The sequence below is a fragment of the Dermatophagoides farinae genome, chromosome 6 (assembly GCF_024713945.1).
Source record: "Dermatophagoides farinae isolate YC_2012a chromosome 6, ASM2471394v1, whole genome shotgun sequence".
NCBI lineage: Eukaryota > Metazoa > Arthropoda > Arachnida > Sarcoptiformes > Pyroglyphidae > Dermatophagoides > Dermatophagoides farinae.
The window spans coordinates 686221-703714 of record NC_134682.1 but is presented as its reverse complement, the minus strand read 5'-3'; the positions used below and the strand labels follow the sequence as shown (position 1 = coordinate 703714).

Below are 17494 nucleotides of genomic sequence, written 5' to 3'. Positions count from 1 at the left end.
GTGGAAAAAAAATGAGAAAAAAAGTTTTTTTTCTTGGTTCAATTTCGATTATGTGAGTCTATAAATGGGGGCTGAGAAGAAAAATTTCGAAAAGAAATTAATCATTGTGATTTTCACCATTTTCTAACTAGAAGGAATTTTGGTTATTTTTATCTCATCTATTCTACATTCATTCCATTACCATACTGGCTCAGGTTTTTTTTAAGTTTTGCTATTATTGTGTGTGTGTGTGTGTGTGTGAGAAAAATATCGATATTTTTTGCGTCAACCATATACTAATTGATTTTATTACCCGCAGCAACAAAAAAAAAAAAATTCTTTATTTGAGCAAAAAACTACATCATTATTTGTCTTATAATTATTTCATTCCTGAATCCATATCGTACATCTAGTCACTGGTTCATTCAGACTCGTGATTCATTTTTTCGTTGTCTCTCTTTTAGATGGTCGATACGAAATTTTTTGCAAAAAAAAAAAAAAATTCAAGATGGAAATGTATATATATGAATTATTTGACAATTCATTCGGTTATATCCATTTTCAACATGGCATTCAATAATTTTATGCAACGTTTTTATTATTTTTCATCGATAATGTTTTTAAGTTCATATTCGCCAAAAAAATTCGATTCAATCTATGATTACTATATGTGCATTTATACATTGAAAACAATCGACAATGATTATAATGAATTTACATTTCCAATCAAAGAAAGAATACGTTTCACTATTACCGTAATTATAACATTTTATTATTCAACATTGGCTTTTGAATTCATTGATTATCCAGAATCAATTCGTTTCATCGTTGGTGATGTTTTCATCGTTTTGGATGATATTAGCAAAATGTCCATCATACATGTATCGTTTTTAATAATATTTTGTATGACAATGTTATGGTTTACATTATATTATACATATGATTGTAGAAAATCATTAGAATTTCGTACAATGATACAATGTTGGAATGAAATTGATAACAATAACCGGATTCTGTTTACGATACCGAGAAAATTTTCTGAATATTCTTTATCCACATTGATTCTATTAGATTATGGCCGTTTGATAATTAGAAAAAATTTCTCCAATTATAAATACTCATTCATCTATTTGAATCAATATTCACAATCTTGTCATTGTAAGTTTTTATTTTATTTTTTTTCTTATTTATTGTTTTAATCATCAGCTGATTTTTTTTGTGTTTTTCTTCACAGTTTTATTTGCATTTTACATGCAAATCTTTAAATTTGGCATATTCATACGTACTAGACAGATATGGCAGATAATTTGTCGAACAATTTGTTTTCAATTTTATTTCATAAGTATGAATTTATTCATCATTTTCTATATGCCAATATTTCTTGGCTGCTTCACTTTCATATCATTGATGAAAATATCCAAACAATTGATCCGTGCTATTGATAATTGTCTAGCTATTTATCAATTGAACATCATCAGATCTAGATCTAAATCTGCGAATAAAATTGTACAACAAAATCGTATCGAAACACGATTGATTTATTCATTTTCATTATATACACGTTTAATCGTATTGATTGAATGCATACAAAAATATGCATCGAAATTAATTCTATTGGCATTGATCACTGGATTCATATCCAGCCAATTTACATTGCATTTAATCAATCAAATGACCAATGGTCAATTTTTTTTCCTAATCTTATTATACTATATGTTGATTGTAGAATATTCCGTTCTCATATTGTTAATGTTTATTATATCAAAATTTAATCAACAATTGAATCAAATCCAGTCATCATTGCAAACAACTGCCATTGTAATGAATGATGGTGACAATGGTAGGATCAATTTTAAATTACAGATAATGAATTTTTATGAAAGAATCATTAGTGGTAAAAAACAATGGGGTATGCATATCGGACCATTAGCCGTATTGACGAAATTTGTTTTCATTAAGGTAAATAAATGAAAAAAAATCAATTAGGAAAATTTTTCATTTTCATTTATTTTCATTTTTTACCATCTAGTTAATCATTTTCTATGGCCGTTTTACGATGCTTTCCAGCAAATTGTTTGCATAAAATTATAATGATGAAAAAAAATTAAATAAAAAAAATTTGATCAAAGATCACAGATGTTAATTAGATTCCATTGTACGTGATATAAATGTCAGATCCATAATAGCTCCTTGTAGCGCACGTTGACATTTATAGACTCCAGTAGCAGTCAATTCCACCCGCACATGTTGCATATATTGTTTCCGTTCGATTGTACCCGGTGTTGGACATTGTGGACAAGCATTTGGCAAACGTTCACCTTGAATTTCATTGAATTCTTTAATTTGAATTTGAATTCTGTCCTAAACGAATTCTTTCACCAGCAGTGTACGGATCTGTTGTTGTTTTTTTTTCTTTCATATAAAATAAAACTTTTATCATTGTTGTACATTGTTTAGTTCATATGATTAATGCGTTTATATTTTTTATCGATCATTTCAACAACATTTAGAATAATAAGATCAAGAAATGCTTAATTTTTGTTTCGAAAGCATAAATTATCCACTCAATTTATCGATTGGTCGACCAATCGATTCAATCCATTATTATGTTTGATGGAAAAGAAAATTAAAAGAAAAGTTTTCTCTTTATTTTTTTTTTTTTTTTTTGGTTCGATTTCGATTATGATTGGAATAATAAAAGTCTATAACGGGTTGAGAAGAAAAATTTTGAAAAGACAAGATATGACAAATCATTACAATTTTCACGTTCTAACTAGAAGGAATCCCCGTTTTTTTTTCTCGTGATTCATTTTTTTCTTGACTCTCTTTTAAATTGTCAATAGGAAATTTTGGCAAGAAATTTTATCGAAAAATTCAAGATGGAAATGCATATGAATTATTTGAAAATTCGTCCGGTTATATCCATTTTCTACACGGCTTTCAATAATTTTATGCAACGTTTTTATTATTTTTCATCGATAATGTTTTTAAGTTCATATTCACCAAAAAAATTCGATTCAATCTATGATTATTATATGTCCATTTATGCATTGAAAACAATCGACAATGATTATTCTGCATTTACATTTCCAATCAGAGAAAGAATACGTTTTACTATTACCGTATTTATAACATTTTATTATTCAACACTGGCTTTTGAATTTATTGATTATCCAGAATCAATTCGTTTCATCGTTGGTGATGTTTTTGTCATTTTGGTTAATATTAGTGAAATAGCTATCATACATTTATCGTTTTTGTTAATATTTTGTATAATAATGTTATGGTTTACATCATATTATACATATAATTGTAGAAAATCATTAGAATTTCGTACAATGATACAATGTTGGAATGAAATTGACCACAATAACCGGATTCTGTTTACGATACCGAGAAAATTTTCTGAATATTCCTTATCCACATTGATTCTATTCGATTATGGCCGTTTGATAATTAGAAAAAATTTTTCCAATTATAAATACTCATTCATCTATTTGAATCAATATGCACAACCTTGTCATCGTATGTGTTTATTTTTTATTGTTTTAATCGACTGATTTTATGTTTTATCGAATTTTTTTTATTCCAGTTTTACTTTCATTTTGCATTCAATTCTTTAAATTTAATAATATATCCCTACGTACTAGACAGATATGGCAGATAATTTGTCAAACAATTTGTTTTCATCTTTATTGCATAAGTATAAATTTATTCATCATTTTCTATATGCCAATATTTCTTGGCTGCTTCACTTTCATATCGTTGATGAAAATATCCAAACAATTGATCCGTGATATCGATAATTGTCTAGCTATTTATCAATCAAACATTATCAGATCAAGATCTCTGATTAAAATTGTACAACAAAATCGTATCGAAACACGATTGATTCATTCATTTTCATTATATACACGTTTAATCGTATTGATTGAATGCATACAAAAATATGCATCGAAATTAATTCTATTGGCATTGATCACTGGATTCATATCCAGCCAATTTACATTGCATTTAATCAATCAAATGACAAATGGTCAATTTTTTTTCCTAATCATGTTGTACTATATGTTGATTGTAGAATATTCAGTTCTCATATTGTTAATGTTTATTATATCAAAATTTAATCAACAAATGAATCAAATCCAGTCATCATTGCAAAAAACTGCCATTGTAATGAATGATGGTGACAATGGTACGATCAATTTTAAATTACAGATAATGAATTTTTATGAAAGAATCATCCACCATAAAACACCATGGGGTATGCGTATTGGGCCAACAGCTGTATTGACGAAATTTGTTTTCATTAAGGTAAATAAATGAAAAAATCAACTAGGAAAATTTTTAATTTTTATTTTTGTTTACCACCTAGTTAATCATTTTCTATGGCCGTTTTACAATGCTTTCCAGCAAATTGTTTGTATAAAATTATAAAGATGAAAAAAAATTAAATAAAAAAAAAATTTTGATCACAGATGTTAATTAGATTCCATTGTACGTGGTATAAATGTCAGATCCATAATAGCTTCTTGTAGTGCACGTTGACATGGATAGATGGGAAAAAAACCAGCAGCCAATTCTGATGGTCCAGCCATTCGGACATGTTGCATATATTGTTTCCGTTCGATTGTTCCCGGTGTTGGACATTGTGGACCAGCATTTGGCATTTTAATTGGCGTGTAAACAAAACGTTCACCTTGAATTTCATTGAATTCTTTATCGAATACAATTTTCGCATTCTGTCCTAAACGAACACCGGTTGATGTGATGATTTTTTGTTTATTCATTTGTTGTCGTTTCATACGTAATGCGTCTTGTTGTCGTTTTTGTTCCATTTCATCGATTGCGGCCAATTCATTTTCTGCTTGTTTTTGATGTGTACGCAATATTATTTCTGCAGGCATATCCGAATGAACTAATGCATCCAATAAATTTTCTTTATATTGTGCTACTTTTTTCGCAGCAAGATTCATATCATCATCGTTATCCACCGACATCATTGAACGATTACCTTGTTCCATTAATTCTTCTTCAAGTAATTGTTGTATCAGTTCCATATCTTTGGAAATTTTATTTCTACTTTTAGCCAATTTCGCAGCATTATCCGATTTAAATTGTTCTATCAGACGATTTGTTTCCGTTACATCGATATTATTGGCTAAATTATAGACAAATGTTTCAAATAATTCAAGATAATCATTATATTCTCTAAGTGTTTCAAAATCATCTTCTTTTAGACTTAAATCTTTGATTAAACGACGACGAATTTCAAGATCTTTTTCCACCGTTTCATCATCATAAAGTTGAATTCGAAATTGAACACGTTTCAATAATACTTGACAAGTTGGACATTTAGCCGCTCCTTTGACGAACAACAATTCAACACATGATTCACACAGTGAATGGCCACAAACATTTACCATCATACGTAGATTGACATTGGCATATTTGGTTGTACCACAATTTGGACATCTTGTTTCTTTATCCATTATTTTTGTTGGAAGAAAAATGAAAAAATTTAAATCAAATCAAATTCTTCAACGAAAAAAAAAATCGGCGAAAATTGTCAAGCTGATCAGCTGTTCATAAACAATGTATTCGTTTACCGTGGTTGTATCATTCAATTCGAGTTTCTTTATTTTCCCATTTTATATGATGTAGCAACGTAAACAAGTTTTTTTTGTGGATAATGATCATCTTTAATTTGAACTAATGGAAAAATTTTTCAAATGTCAAAGTTAATTAGATTCTGATCATCATTTAACAATTGAAAATGATTGAAATTCAAGCCAAACTTTTACGTGGTCCTGTATATTTTGTCCAAGAAACTGTCCAATGTTTAATTACATTGAAAAATATTCCACGAACAAATGAAAATATTTCCACACCAAATGGTCTGATTGGTGGCCAAAAAAATACTAGTGATAATAATAATTCCATTGAAAGAATCTGTTGGGCCAATGTACAACTACATTGTTTCTGTACTGTGGATGAATCATTGATCGATTGTCGGCGAATTATTGAAGAAAATCTTGATAGTAAATTAATCAATCATAATGGAAATTATATGAAAAATAATTACACGAAACGAAATTCAATTGCATTGGAAACCTATTCATCCAATGATACTTCATTCCATGAATCATTGGTCCGTGGTGAACGTGGTATCATTATTTATGCATCGAAACCAAAAATTTTATTCTGCGATCTACAGCTAGAACCACAACAAAGTCAAACATTTATCTATACGGAAACATTGCCTTCGAATCTTAATCCTTCATATTCCAGTAATAGATTGAAATATTATTACAAACTGTGTATCGGTGCTCAACGTATTGGTTCACCAATTTATCTATTGAAAATACCGATTCGTTTATTGACAATAGATGGATTTCCATCATCATCATCAACGACAACAAACCCGGATCAACGTACATTGAATGGTACGGTGAATGAAATGGATGATGATGATAATAAAAGCTTGACCAGTACGAATAGTACTTCACTTACGTTTGACGATGAATCCAAAGATTATGGTACATCATTGGATATTGCATTACATCGTATTGAATATCTTGTTGGACATCGTATACCTCATAATTTCAATATAACCAGTTCGTTTGGTAGAGTGGCCAAATTTTTCATATTTAAAACTGTTTATCGTCTCGGTGAAGATATTATCGGCCTGTTTGATTTCACCGAAGGTCTAGTTAAATGTATACGTTATTCAGTGATATTACAAAGTGAAGAAAAAATTTCTGAACATTATCTGGTTCATTCATCATCATCATCATCGACGACGACATCGACAACGGCAAAAAAATCAAAAATTAATCTTACAAATCATACACGTTTTCATGAATGTTGTTTAAATATGAATCATTCGCCAATGATATTACCGATACCATTTACATTGACACCATCATTTGCAAATGATTTAATTTCCTTAAAATGGAATTTACATTTTAGTTTTGTAATTGAAAATAATAATCAAAAATCAACAAATACATCGATTAATTTATGTACAGAAACTGAAGATGGCCGACAAACATTGGCACCAAGACAATTACAAGTACAAGTAATGACATGGGATTTTCCAATCAAAATTGTTGCTACATATCCAGCACATGTGGCCAAAGGATTTCAAATGGCTTCTATTGGGACATTGAATATTTGAATATATTCTTTGATTCTTTTTTTTCTATTTATTAATACGAAAGAGATTTATTTATTATTTTTATTTGAAAATTTTTATATCATCAATTCATTTAGCAGATAAAATAATATTTTTTTCCAAATTTAAATAATTTCTATTTTTTCATTTCTTTTACTAGACAAAAAGGCAAACATTCTACGCAATGAATTCGATTCGATTACATCATAGTCATCATAATGGTACACCACCGGTCTGAAAGAAAAAAAAATGGATTTAAACAATCATCAAAACAAACAAAATTCTAACCTCAATCAGCTGCATTTCCAATTCACTGATTGGTTTACGTTGAAATCGTGCCGGTAATTGTGTATCATCCATCAATGACATTGTCGTGGTTGTTGTTTTTGTTGTTGTTGTCGTCGTCGTTGCCGATACGGCTGCCATCGATCCATGTGTTTGATTTGTTGGATGACCTAGTTTTGTTTGTTTGTCCAATTCAACAAAAAAAAATCAATTTTAATTCATCATTCATTTTAAAATTTATATATTCATCTTACCTCCTTTTTTAAAATGAATCAAAGGCACATGAGGTTTGATAACCTATTGATAGAATCAAAGTAAAAAAAAAATTCAATTCTTTTGTCTGTTTGTATGGTGTATGAAACAAAAAAAAAACGACAAACCTTCCAAGCTTTAGCCACAGTGCTCATTATTTTTAATATAGAAGAATTATTTTTTATTCAACAGCAAAAGAATGACCAATTCTCATCTGAATGAATGAAAACATTTAATCACTAGTTTTGAATCAAAGACAAAAAAAAATTTCTTTTGCATATAATTAATAATAAAAAAAACTGAAAACAAACAAAGAAAAGAATCAAAGAATTAAAACCAATGATGATGATGATTATGATGTGGGATGAATAAATAAATAACCAACCTTTGAATAAGCGTTTGAACAACCAAAAGATTTTTGTTTTTTTTTTTTTTTGAATTCGACACTAAGAAAAAAGGACACGGTCACAAAAAAAAACATTGGCGAATCGAATGAATCAAAATAAATAAAAAAAAAAATAGAAAATTTCCAGAAAGTATTTTGTTGATTTTTTTTACAGGGAAACTTTTTCGAAAACGAACAATTTTTTAAATCATCGTGTCTTTTTTTTTGAGAATTTGCAAAAAAAAAAAAAATTTTTTTTTTTTCAAAATGTTCAACTGTGTTTCCCATTTAATAAAATAATATACACTGTATTTGATTCTAAAAACAGAAAATTTGATGATTTTATTTTATTATTTATTTATTTAGAAAAAAAGCAAAACGCTCCTATACCTTAAAATAGGAGTTGATAAAGATTTACAAAAAATAAAATAAAAATGAGAAATATAACAAAAAATTATAAACAATTATAAATAGAAAGAAGGAAATTTGAAAAATATTTTCTAATATTTTCATCCAACATATTGGATAGAGAATTAGACATATCAGAACAGTAACAAGCGAAAAAACATCTCTGTGCTGCAAAACGATCACATTCCAAAATTAAATGTAAAGATGTTTGTGAAGGATTACCACAGGAACATGTCGATTGATCTTTGATTCGCATTCTGTTTAAATACTGGTTGAATTTTCCATGGTTTGTAAGAAATTGGGTAAGAATGAAATCGGGAGACAGATTGATTCCTGATCTGATGCTTACCAGTGGAAAAAATTTTTTAGTAGTGGATCCATTAGAGCATGTTGTCCAAATCTCATTCCAGGCACAATATAGTTGTTTTTTGAATTCATATTTAAAGAAGGATAAAGGCAAAAGATCGTAATTCAAAATCGGCGATTCTACAGCTCTTTTGGCTAAATAATCCGCTAATTCGTTTCCAAAATTTCCATTATGCGCTTTAACCCATTCGAAACAAATATGTCCATTAAAATTGACGATTTTTTGAAAAATATGCTGTACCATCCTATTGGAAGAATAGATTTTTTGAATCGACAACAATACAGCTTGAGAATCAGACATAATTTTAACGCCAGGAACATTATTATCAACAACCCAATTTATAGCCTCAACAACAGCCAAAAGTTCGGCTTGGTAAATTGAACAACGATTATCCAGACGAAACATTTTTCTCAAAAATGGTATACGGTTTTCATGGACTGAAAAAACAACAAACGCAGCACCAACATAATTTTCGAATTTGGATCCATCAGTGTATATATGATAATAATGTTGATGTTGAAAACAAGTATCATTTTCATTTGTAACCGAAAGATTGATTTTCCCTGGATGGATCAAATTATCATAAGCAATAGGAGATTCATAAGAACAATCCATAGCGGTCGAGTTATTTTTTAAAGAAAACATTTTTACCAGGTAATCCAATTTAAAATGAATAGGAGGAATGTTTGCTATGATCAATGAGGCTTCCAAAGAGACGGTTCGGTAGGCACGGATCATGCCAATTGCGAATGACCTTTGTATTCTCAATAATCGTTTCATATTTGTACCATGTTTATGCCAAACCGGACAAGCATATAGGATCATCGGTTCAATAGCCTGTAAATATATGGTGCGGAGTACATCAAAAGACAAGCCCCAAAGTGAACCGAATCTTCTTTTAATAATATTGAAAATCTTAGTAGCTTTGGAAGAAATATAATCGATATGATGGCTCCAAGAGAGTTTCGAATCAACGACTAAGCCAAGTATTTTGATATAAGGAACAAGTCCTATAGCCTGGTCGTTTAAAAATATCGATGGAATGTTAAATTTTCTCTTTTTGGTAATAATCATAGCTTCCGATTTGGAAGGGTTAAAAGTTAGTCCATGGGCTAATCCCCATTCATAGATAATCTCTAAACAATTATTAACAAGCCAAGTACAATTATCAGCGTTCGGATGTTCACAAAAAATCAGACAATCATCCGCATAGGCTTGTAGATGACAATTGTGTGGCAAAGGCAATTTTAACAATTTGTCAATTAATATATTCCACAATAACGGGGAAATTTTCCCACCCTGCGGGCAACCACCAGAGCATTGTTTCACGGCCGATGTTCCAATAAGGGGTAATTCCACCCATCTGTCACAAAAGTAATTGAATAAGATGGCATACAAATTAGGTGGAATGTTAAAATGTCTTAATTGCTCCAAAATGAGATCAAAACGAGCCGAGTCGAACGCACCCGTAATATCCAAAGAAACCAGAATAGCAAAACTTTTCTTTTCAAAAATGGCTTTGATTTTATTGCTAATTCGATATAATGCTTGTTCAGTAGATTTCTGCGGGATGAAACCGAATTGGTTGCCAGATAATTTTTTATTAGAAAGAAGGAAAAATTGTAAGCGACGAGCAATAATACCTTCGAAAATTTTCCCCATGACCGGAAGTAAGGAAATTGGACGATAGGAACGATATGTATTACCATTAGATTTAGGAATTAACTTAACAATTGATTTCTTCCAACATTTAGGAAAATATCCATATAAAAGACATTTGTTAAATAACGAATTGAAAAATGTGGGATAAAGAAGATGGATATTTTTGATGATATTAGCTGTAATGGAATCCCAACCAGGGCTTTTAGCATCATTTTCAATATTAATAGCATAATTTACTTCTCTGATACTAATTTCTGGGTCATTATCGATTATGCTTGTTGACCGGTACCAGTTATGTATGGGAGAATCCAAATCATTAGGTAAATTAGGGAAAAATTTCCCCAATAAAAAGGAAGCTGTATCATACGAAGAGATAGTCCAGGAGGCATTAGGATCATCTTTTTGAATGGTCCTTAAAGTTTGATTTATTATTGATGGTTTTTTCCAAGATCGATAAGCTTTCTTCCAAATAGAATCCTTATCCAGAGAAGCAAAGAATTCTTTGCAAGCATCTATCTTTGATTTAAGTAAAGAATTTTTAAAATCATTTACACAATTTAAGTAGCGATCTCGCCACAATAATCTATTGGACATACAACGTTGCCTTTGATATCTTCTTCTCAAATTTTTTAGTAATCTAAGTTTGGCCAACATTTCGTTTGATAGTTTTTTGGTTTTTTGTCCATGTTTTAACAAAGGAAGACTAATGTCACAAATTTGTTGAATAGAACTAATAAAATCATTTACAAATTTATCAATTTGATCACACGAAGATAGGTCATCCACTGAATTGGCAAAAACAGATAATTTGATAGATGCCATATGAATAAAACTAGACCAATCGATATTTTTTGTGTAATATTTTCTAGTAAGAGATTTTGGATAAATAGATATGGTGGAACCATAATAAAATGAAATGAGATGATGATCTGATCCAGAGATTAGATCTTCAGTTTTCCAATTAGAAACAAAATTCAATGCATGTTGATTTATAATCGTAAGATCGATAGCGCTTTGATGTCGAAAATTGTCAAAAGTTGTAGATCCATCATTTAATAATGTTAAATTCATTTGACAAATAAAATCCATAATTAATCGTCCTCGTTCATCATTAAATCCATTTCCCCAAGTTTGATGATGGGAATTAAAATCGCCGGTAACAATTATAGGATACGATGGATATGTTGATAATAAATTTTCTACCAGCAATAGATCTTCTTCCAAACGTTCAAGACCATCATTGAAAGAGAAATAAACCGAACAAAGAACAAAAGGTTTGAAACAATTAACAATGGCACTTGCACAGTTGGAATTAGTAAATTGATCCAATTTAAGAAGATCATACTTAGATACAATAGCACATTTCGGGTTATGAGAATCTGCGACAATATTGAAACCAGAAAAATCATTAAAAGAATTATTCAAGTAAGGTATTGATTAAATGCACTTCAAGAACTGATTGTTTGAAGATTGCAGAAGAAATCAACAAAAACAAAAATGGCATTAAAGCAAAGATTCCAGCAAAAAAGAACCCCAGATTGTTAATCCTAGGTATTGAAAACGATATTGATGACAATGATATTGTCGGTATCATTGCTTCACAAAATGATAATGTCAAACATATTTTAAATCAAGAGAATAATTTTATGAAAATGATTTCTTCTAGAAAGGATCGTCTGGGTTCGAAATTTGTGATATTAGAAACATCTCCACAGGTATGGCAGACTTGCACAAAACTTGGCCAGCTCTTTATTGGTTACAAATGTTGCCCAGTGAAACAAAGTGTATTTGTCCCGCAATGTTACAATTGTCTTAGTTTTGGACATATTTCAAAATTTTGTACCAATAAGCCAGTTTGCTCAAAGTGTGGAAATGAGCATTCATCATCAACCTGTCAAGCTAATTCAATGGCGCAATGTTTTAATTGTCTACGATGGAAGTCCTCAAGGAATTATGGATTGGCGAACAACATTGATATCAATCATTCTGTTTTCAGCAAAGAATGCCCATATCATAAAAAAGCTTCTGAACGTGCCAAAAATCGAATTGATTATGGATATTGAAAACTCCGAAATCAAAATTTTGTGTCAAAATTTGCAGCATAGTATGAAATCCACTTTGGCATTCTTGACTAATTCTTATCATCTCTCATCTTTGCTTTTCTGTATTCAGGAAAATTTGATGATGATGGTGGTGGTGATTTATTTTTACTTTCAAATCAAATTTTTCACTAATAATTAATTATGATTATGATAATCATTATGATCATCATCGTCGTCGTCGTCGTCGTTATAATTTTAATTACCCTATATACTACTATATATGCGTGGGATAAATCAATGAATCGAATCGTGTTAAATCGAGTAGTGAAAAAAAAATCCAAAATGTTCAACATGAAAAATTTTTAGACACAATTGACAGCAAAAAAAAAAACGAAGAAGTTATGATCCAATATATATTGGTTAATCACGCAATCATCATTAGTAATAATCATGAAAAAAATACCGTTTTCATTCGAATCATTTCAATCACCTGTTGTTTGGTGTGGGGTTTACCTTTTAACAACAACAAAAAAAAATCATTAAAAAAAAAAAAAATACACAATGTGTGAGAAACTGGTTCACCAAATTGGTTTTTTTTTCTACATCTTCTGTTTCTGTCATCGATGGGAATTATTGGCCGATTGATTCAGTTCAATTGAAACTGTGGTTCGAACTAACATCAACCATCATCGATATGATAATTTTGATGTTCAATGAATAATAACCACAACAACGACAACAACATCAAATTGGTTGTGTTGATCATGTTATTATTGTAATTGTAATATTTATAGTGTCATTTTTTTTTTAAAAAAAAGTAGCCATAATTTTTTTTTGTTTCAATGTTAAATTCGTTATTTTGTTTTGAAAATATAAATATTAAAAAAAGTGCTATAAATAATGGTCCTAGGATTGTTAACGGGCTCAATGCCAATGCTTGTATCATTATTATTTATGCAAGGAATCACATTGACAATGTGGCGATCATTTCTGGATAAAGCAATACCAAATCTAAATAATGATAAATTACGTAGAGGTTTCCAACAGATGATGCCTACTACTGTTCAATCAGCAAATTCATTGCAATCGATTCCTCAATCGCCATCATCGACAGATCAATTTTCGACACCATCAACATCATCATCATCAATGATTATGGATCAATCATCAAATAATGGTAATTCAATAACGAATAGTCTACAATTATTGGCTAATCTTGATCCAAGAATTGTTCAATTACTTGCTCAAGTAAGTGGTGGTGGTGGTCAAACACAACCATCACAACAACAATCGAATTCAATCACACAAACAATAGCGCCATCGCCACTATCGTCACCTATTGATCAGATGAATATTTTGAATTCATTGGCAACATTGTTACGATCATCAGCGCCGTCATCGATGTCAATGCCACAATCAAATCAACAAATACCGTTATCATTGTTATTGCAAAATTCTCAACCAATGCAGCAACAATATCAATATTTGCAACAACAGCAACAACAATATACACCAATTATAGATCCAAATAATCCGAATATTAAATATTATGAAGTTTCATCATCAAATCCACCTGGTCAAATCGATGGACAAATAATTCAATATGAACAGCAACAACCATATGATATTGATGGTGAAAATTTGAAATATGATCATATAGAGAGCCATGATGATGATACAAAAACAATGAAAAAATCATCATCAAAACAACCGTCCACCATTCAAGATGATGAACCTGAAGAAGAATATGATGATCATGATGATGAAGAAATGGATGAAAAAAGAAAAAATAGTGACCTTTATGAAGAAGTAGATTATGTTGATGATGGAAATGAAGCAGAAGAAACCACCGGTGATGATGAACCAGAAGAAGATTATGATGAATTAGAAAATGAAAGTGATACTGCCAAATCGAGTATACGAGATCGAATATCACCAAAAAGAATGTTCACAGCAACGAAGACTAAAATTCAAATGTTTCGACATCATCATCGTATTTCAAAAAGAATGATTCGTTTAGATCTGAGTCCATTGCAAACAAAATTGAAAGAAAAATTTAAAAATGCATTTCCATTTCTACGAAGAAATTCAAATCCAGTTCATAATGATAGAAAACCCGGAATTAATAAAAAGAAAATTGAATCCAAGAAAATCCACTACAAAAACAACAACAATAACAATGGCCGTAAATTGTCAACATCATCATCAACACAGAATCGTCAACAGAAACCATTACCATATCAACAATCATGGCGTCGTACTACTGATCAGCATAAAGATAATTTTCGATTTGCAACACCAAAAATTCCCATACTTCCAGATGACGACAATGATGATGATGATGATGATGACAAACAAGATATCGTTAAAAAAGAAGAAAAACCTCGAAAAAACATAAAAAAATCAACAACAAAAAAGAAACAAGTGAAGAAGACAAAAACAAAAACAAAAATCATAAGTTTACCGCCGAAAAAAATAAGTATTTCATCCGATATTGATGAATTTGAGGCAAATTTTTGTAATGTAACATTGAATAAAATTAAAACTAATAAAAAATTTGGTGAAATATGGTCCAAAAAGAATGGATGGAGTCGTTGTCATCCAAAATCGCCCAGTTTTCGTATATCAAAAGGAATCGTTATTCCAGCCATTAATATTGAATCACCAGTTGATCTGTCCACAACGACTACATCACCTGATGATGATATTGATGAATCAACAACAACTTTACCTGTTAATGAAGAAAAAGAAGGTGATGATGATAATGATGTTGCTGATCTTGAACTGACCACAACGGAAATATCAGAATTAGAAACAACAACAGCAACGACAACGACAACGACAACACTAGAATCGAATGAAATGACAACTGAACAAGATATTGATGATGAAACAACAATCTCGACGACTGTGGCGACAACTCAACTTACGTTTCCAATAAATTCAGATTTTTTCATAAATTTTAATAATTTTCTTGCTACATTAGGATCCTCATCAACGACTACAACAATGTCACCGATATTTTTTTCTGCGTCACCACCATCAACAACAACTACGACTACGACTGCAATGGCACCAACACAAACATGGAATCATGTGGATGAAATTCCCAAAGAATTTTTGTGGCATATTTTAAAAGTAATTAATGCCAGCAAAATTGATAATTATCAAGTGAATCCTGTCGTAGTGGATAATTTAAAAAATCATAATTTAAACAAACCAAAATCGATTATTGACAAGAAACATGAAAATGTTGAAAATCATCGAAATAATGATAACGATGATGATGATGATGATGATGATGGTGATGAAGAAGAAATTGATGAAGAATTATTCCATCAAATCAAAGATGATAATAATCGTATTGATGGAAAAATTCTTGTTGCACATAGATTTAAACGTGTATGTTATCTATTACTTAATGGTGGTAAAGATGGTGGTAATATTGAAATAAATCAATTAGAATTACATATTTGTTCACATCTAATTGTTGGTTATGCAAGAATTGCAACAAATGGTCTGGTTGTGGCACAAAAACCATTAGAAGATGGTGAACGTTATCGACTGGCTACAATGATGAAAATTCAATATCCAAAACTAAAAGTGATGCTTTCTATTGGTGATCTTGGTGGTACAATGTTTTCCATTGTTACCAGTACGAATCGTACACGTGAACGTTTCATAATATCCATATTAGATATTTGTACGGAATTTAATTTCGATGGCATCGATATTGATTGGGAATTTCCAGGGTTTCGTACACCAGGTTTATCGCGTGATAAACAGAATCTGGTACAATTTCTTAAAGAACTACGACAAATGTCTAAATTAATTTGGCCAAATGATATTAATAATAATAATAATCGAGGATCATCATCATCATTTTTAATATCATTGGCTGTTGGTGCACCATTAATGATTGCTAGTACATCGTATTTAATACCAGAAATTGAAAAGTAAGTAAATAGTTTGATGATTTTTCATTTATCATTAATCAATCAAATTTTTTTTTTCATTGATTCAAACAGATTTGTTGATTTTGTCAATTTAATGTCATATGATTTTCATTATTATCGACCAGATAAACCATATACTGGTCATCATGCTCCATTATATCCACGATCTACGGATAATGCATATTTCAGCACGTTGAATGTGGTATGTTTTACATTGTTGATGAAATGAAATTATGTTTGTTCATAGTCTTTTTTTTTATATACAAATATCCAGGCATGGACAGCAACATATTGGGCAAATAGTGGAATGCCATTACGAAAAATAATGATTGGTGTACCGACATATGCACGAACTTATAATCTAGTGGTTCCTATCGTACAGAATATGATCAATTTACCGGCTAGTGGACCTGGAATCGGAAAAGGAAAATTAAATTATACACGTGTTTGTGAATTTTTAAGGCTACCTGGAACAGTTAAACAATTTGATTTCCATAGCCAAGTTCCATATGCATACAATGGTTTTGATTGGGTTTCATATGAGAATGAATTATCCGTCGCTACAAAAGCTCAATGGGTAGTGAAAACTGGAATGGGTGGCATCGTAACATTTGCACTGAATTTTGATGATACAAAAGGTTTGAGATGCAATGATTTTAAAAGTTTTTTATTTTCTAAAATTATTTTTTTTTTCATCTAATCAACACATCACAGGTATATGTCGAGATGATGGAAAACGATTTCCATTACAAAAAACAATTTCAAATGTGTTGGAATTAGCAGCGATAAAATCGTATAAAAAATCTTTGCATGTTGTAAAAATTCATGGATAAATCATTAGAATATTTGTAGATAATTTTTTTTTTGCCAATTTTAGCCATTTCAGTTTCGAAATCATGATAATAATAATCGTGATTAAAATGTAAATAAAATTCAAGAAATTTTCAATTTAAAAAAATTTCCAATCATACATACTATATG

The 17494-nt window shown here is 30.2% G+C and overlaps 8 protein-coding genes across 12 annotated transcripts in view; 5 read left to right on the top strand and 3 right to left on the bottom strand.

Annotated features, from left to right (window-relative positions):
- The window catches only part of glob1 (globin 1), a 57680-nt gene that overhangs the window by 31745 nt on the left and 8441 nt on the right, over nucleotides 1-17494 (bottom strand). The window lies entirely within an intron of this gene.
- Nucleotides 60-2118, top strand: LOC142597583 (uncharacterized). Of its 2 annotated transcripts, XM_075731792.1 has the most exons (4): nucleotides 698-860; nucleotides 929-1137; nucleotides 1214-1938; nucleotides 2009-2118. In XM_075731792.1, the coding sequence occupies exons 1-4, from the start codon at nucleotides 814-816 to the stop codon at nucleotides 2060-2062; spliced, it is 1035 nt and encodes a 344-aa protein (XP_075587907.1). In that variant the 5' UTR covers nucleotides 698-813; the 3' UTR covers nucleotides 2063-2118. The 2 variants fall into 2 exon arrangements, with proteins under 2 accessions (XP_075587906.1, XP_075587907.1); XM_075731791.1 differs by having other exon boundaries at nucleotides 60-1137.
- LOC124493518 (uncharacterized) lies at nucleotides 2859-4458 on the top strand. Its single transcript, XM_047056606.2, has 3 exons — nucleotides 2859-3504; nucleotides 3572-4293; nucleotides 4355-4458. The coding sequence occupies exons 1-3, from the start codon at nucleotides 2859-2861 to the stop codon at nucleotides 4406-4408; spliced, it is 1422 nt and encodes a 473-aa protein (XP_046912562.2). The 3' UTR covers nucleotides 4409-4458.
- Mat1 (CDK-activating kinase assembly factor) lies at nucleotides 4311-5495 on the bottom strand. Its single transcript, XM_047056605.2, has one exon. The coding sequence runs from the start codon at nucleotides 5469-5471 to the stop codon at nucleotides 4461-4463; it is 1011 nt and encodes a 336-aa protein (XP_046912561.1). The 5' UTR covers nucleotides 5472-5495; the 3' UTR covers nucleotides 4311-4460.
- On the top strand, nucleotides 5751-7286 carry LOC124493516 (RAB6A-GEF complex partner protein 2). Its single transcript, XM_047056604.2, has one exon. It carries the CDS (start codon nucleotides 5756-5758, stop codon nucleotides 7157-7159), a length of 1404 nt encoding a protein of 467 aa, XP_046912560.2. The 5' UTR covers nucleotides 5751-5755; the 3' UTR covers nucleotides 7160-7286.
- Nucleotides 7239-8182, bottom strand: LOC124493507 (uncharacterized). 4 transcript variants are annotated; one of them, XM_075731801.1, is made up of 5 exons: nucleotides 8079-8168; nucleotides 7822-7907; nucleotides 7696-7738; nucleotides 7445-7611; nucleotides 7239-7390 (listed from the first exon to the last, which is right to left on the bottom strand). In XM_075731801.1, the coding sequence occupies exons 2-5, from the start codon at nucleotides 7846-7848 to the stop codon at nucleotides 7370-7372; spliced, it is 258 nt and encodes an 85-aa protein (XP_075587916.1). In that variant the 5' UTR covers nucleotides 7849-7907; nucleotides 8079-8168; the 3' UTR covers nucleotides 7239-7369. The 4 variants fall into 4 exon arrangements, with proteins under 4 accessions (XP_075587916.1, XP_075587914.1, XP_075587913.1 ...); XM_075731799.1 differs by having other exon boundaries at nucleotides 7240-7390; nucleotides 7822-7963; nucleotides 8079-8182; XM_075731798.1 differs by having other exon boundaries at nucleotides 7240-7390; nucleotides 7822-7932; nucleotides 8079-8182.
- LOC142597591 (uncharacterized) lies at nucleotides 11941-14227 on the top strand. Its single transcript, XM_075731839.1, has 2 exons — nucleotides 11941-14167; nucleotides 14218-14227. Exons 1-2 carry the CDS (start codon nucleotides 13458-13460, stop codon nucleotides 14225-14227), a joined length of 720 nt encoding a protein of 239 aa, XP_075587954.1. The 5' UTR covers nucleotides 11941-13457.
- LOC124494072 (uncharacterized) lies at nucleotides 14030-17471 on the top strand. Its single transcript, XM_047057218.2, has 4 exons — nucleotides 14030-16513; nucleotides 16586-16715; nucleotides 16788-17151; nucleotides 17228-17471. Exons 1-4 carry the CDS (start codon nucleotides 14244-14246, stop codon nucleotides 17344-17346), a joined length of 2883 nt encoding a protein of 960 aa, XP_046913174.2. The 5' UTR covers nucleotides 14030-14243; the 3' UTR covers nucleotides 17347-17471.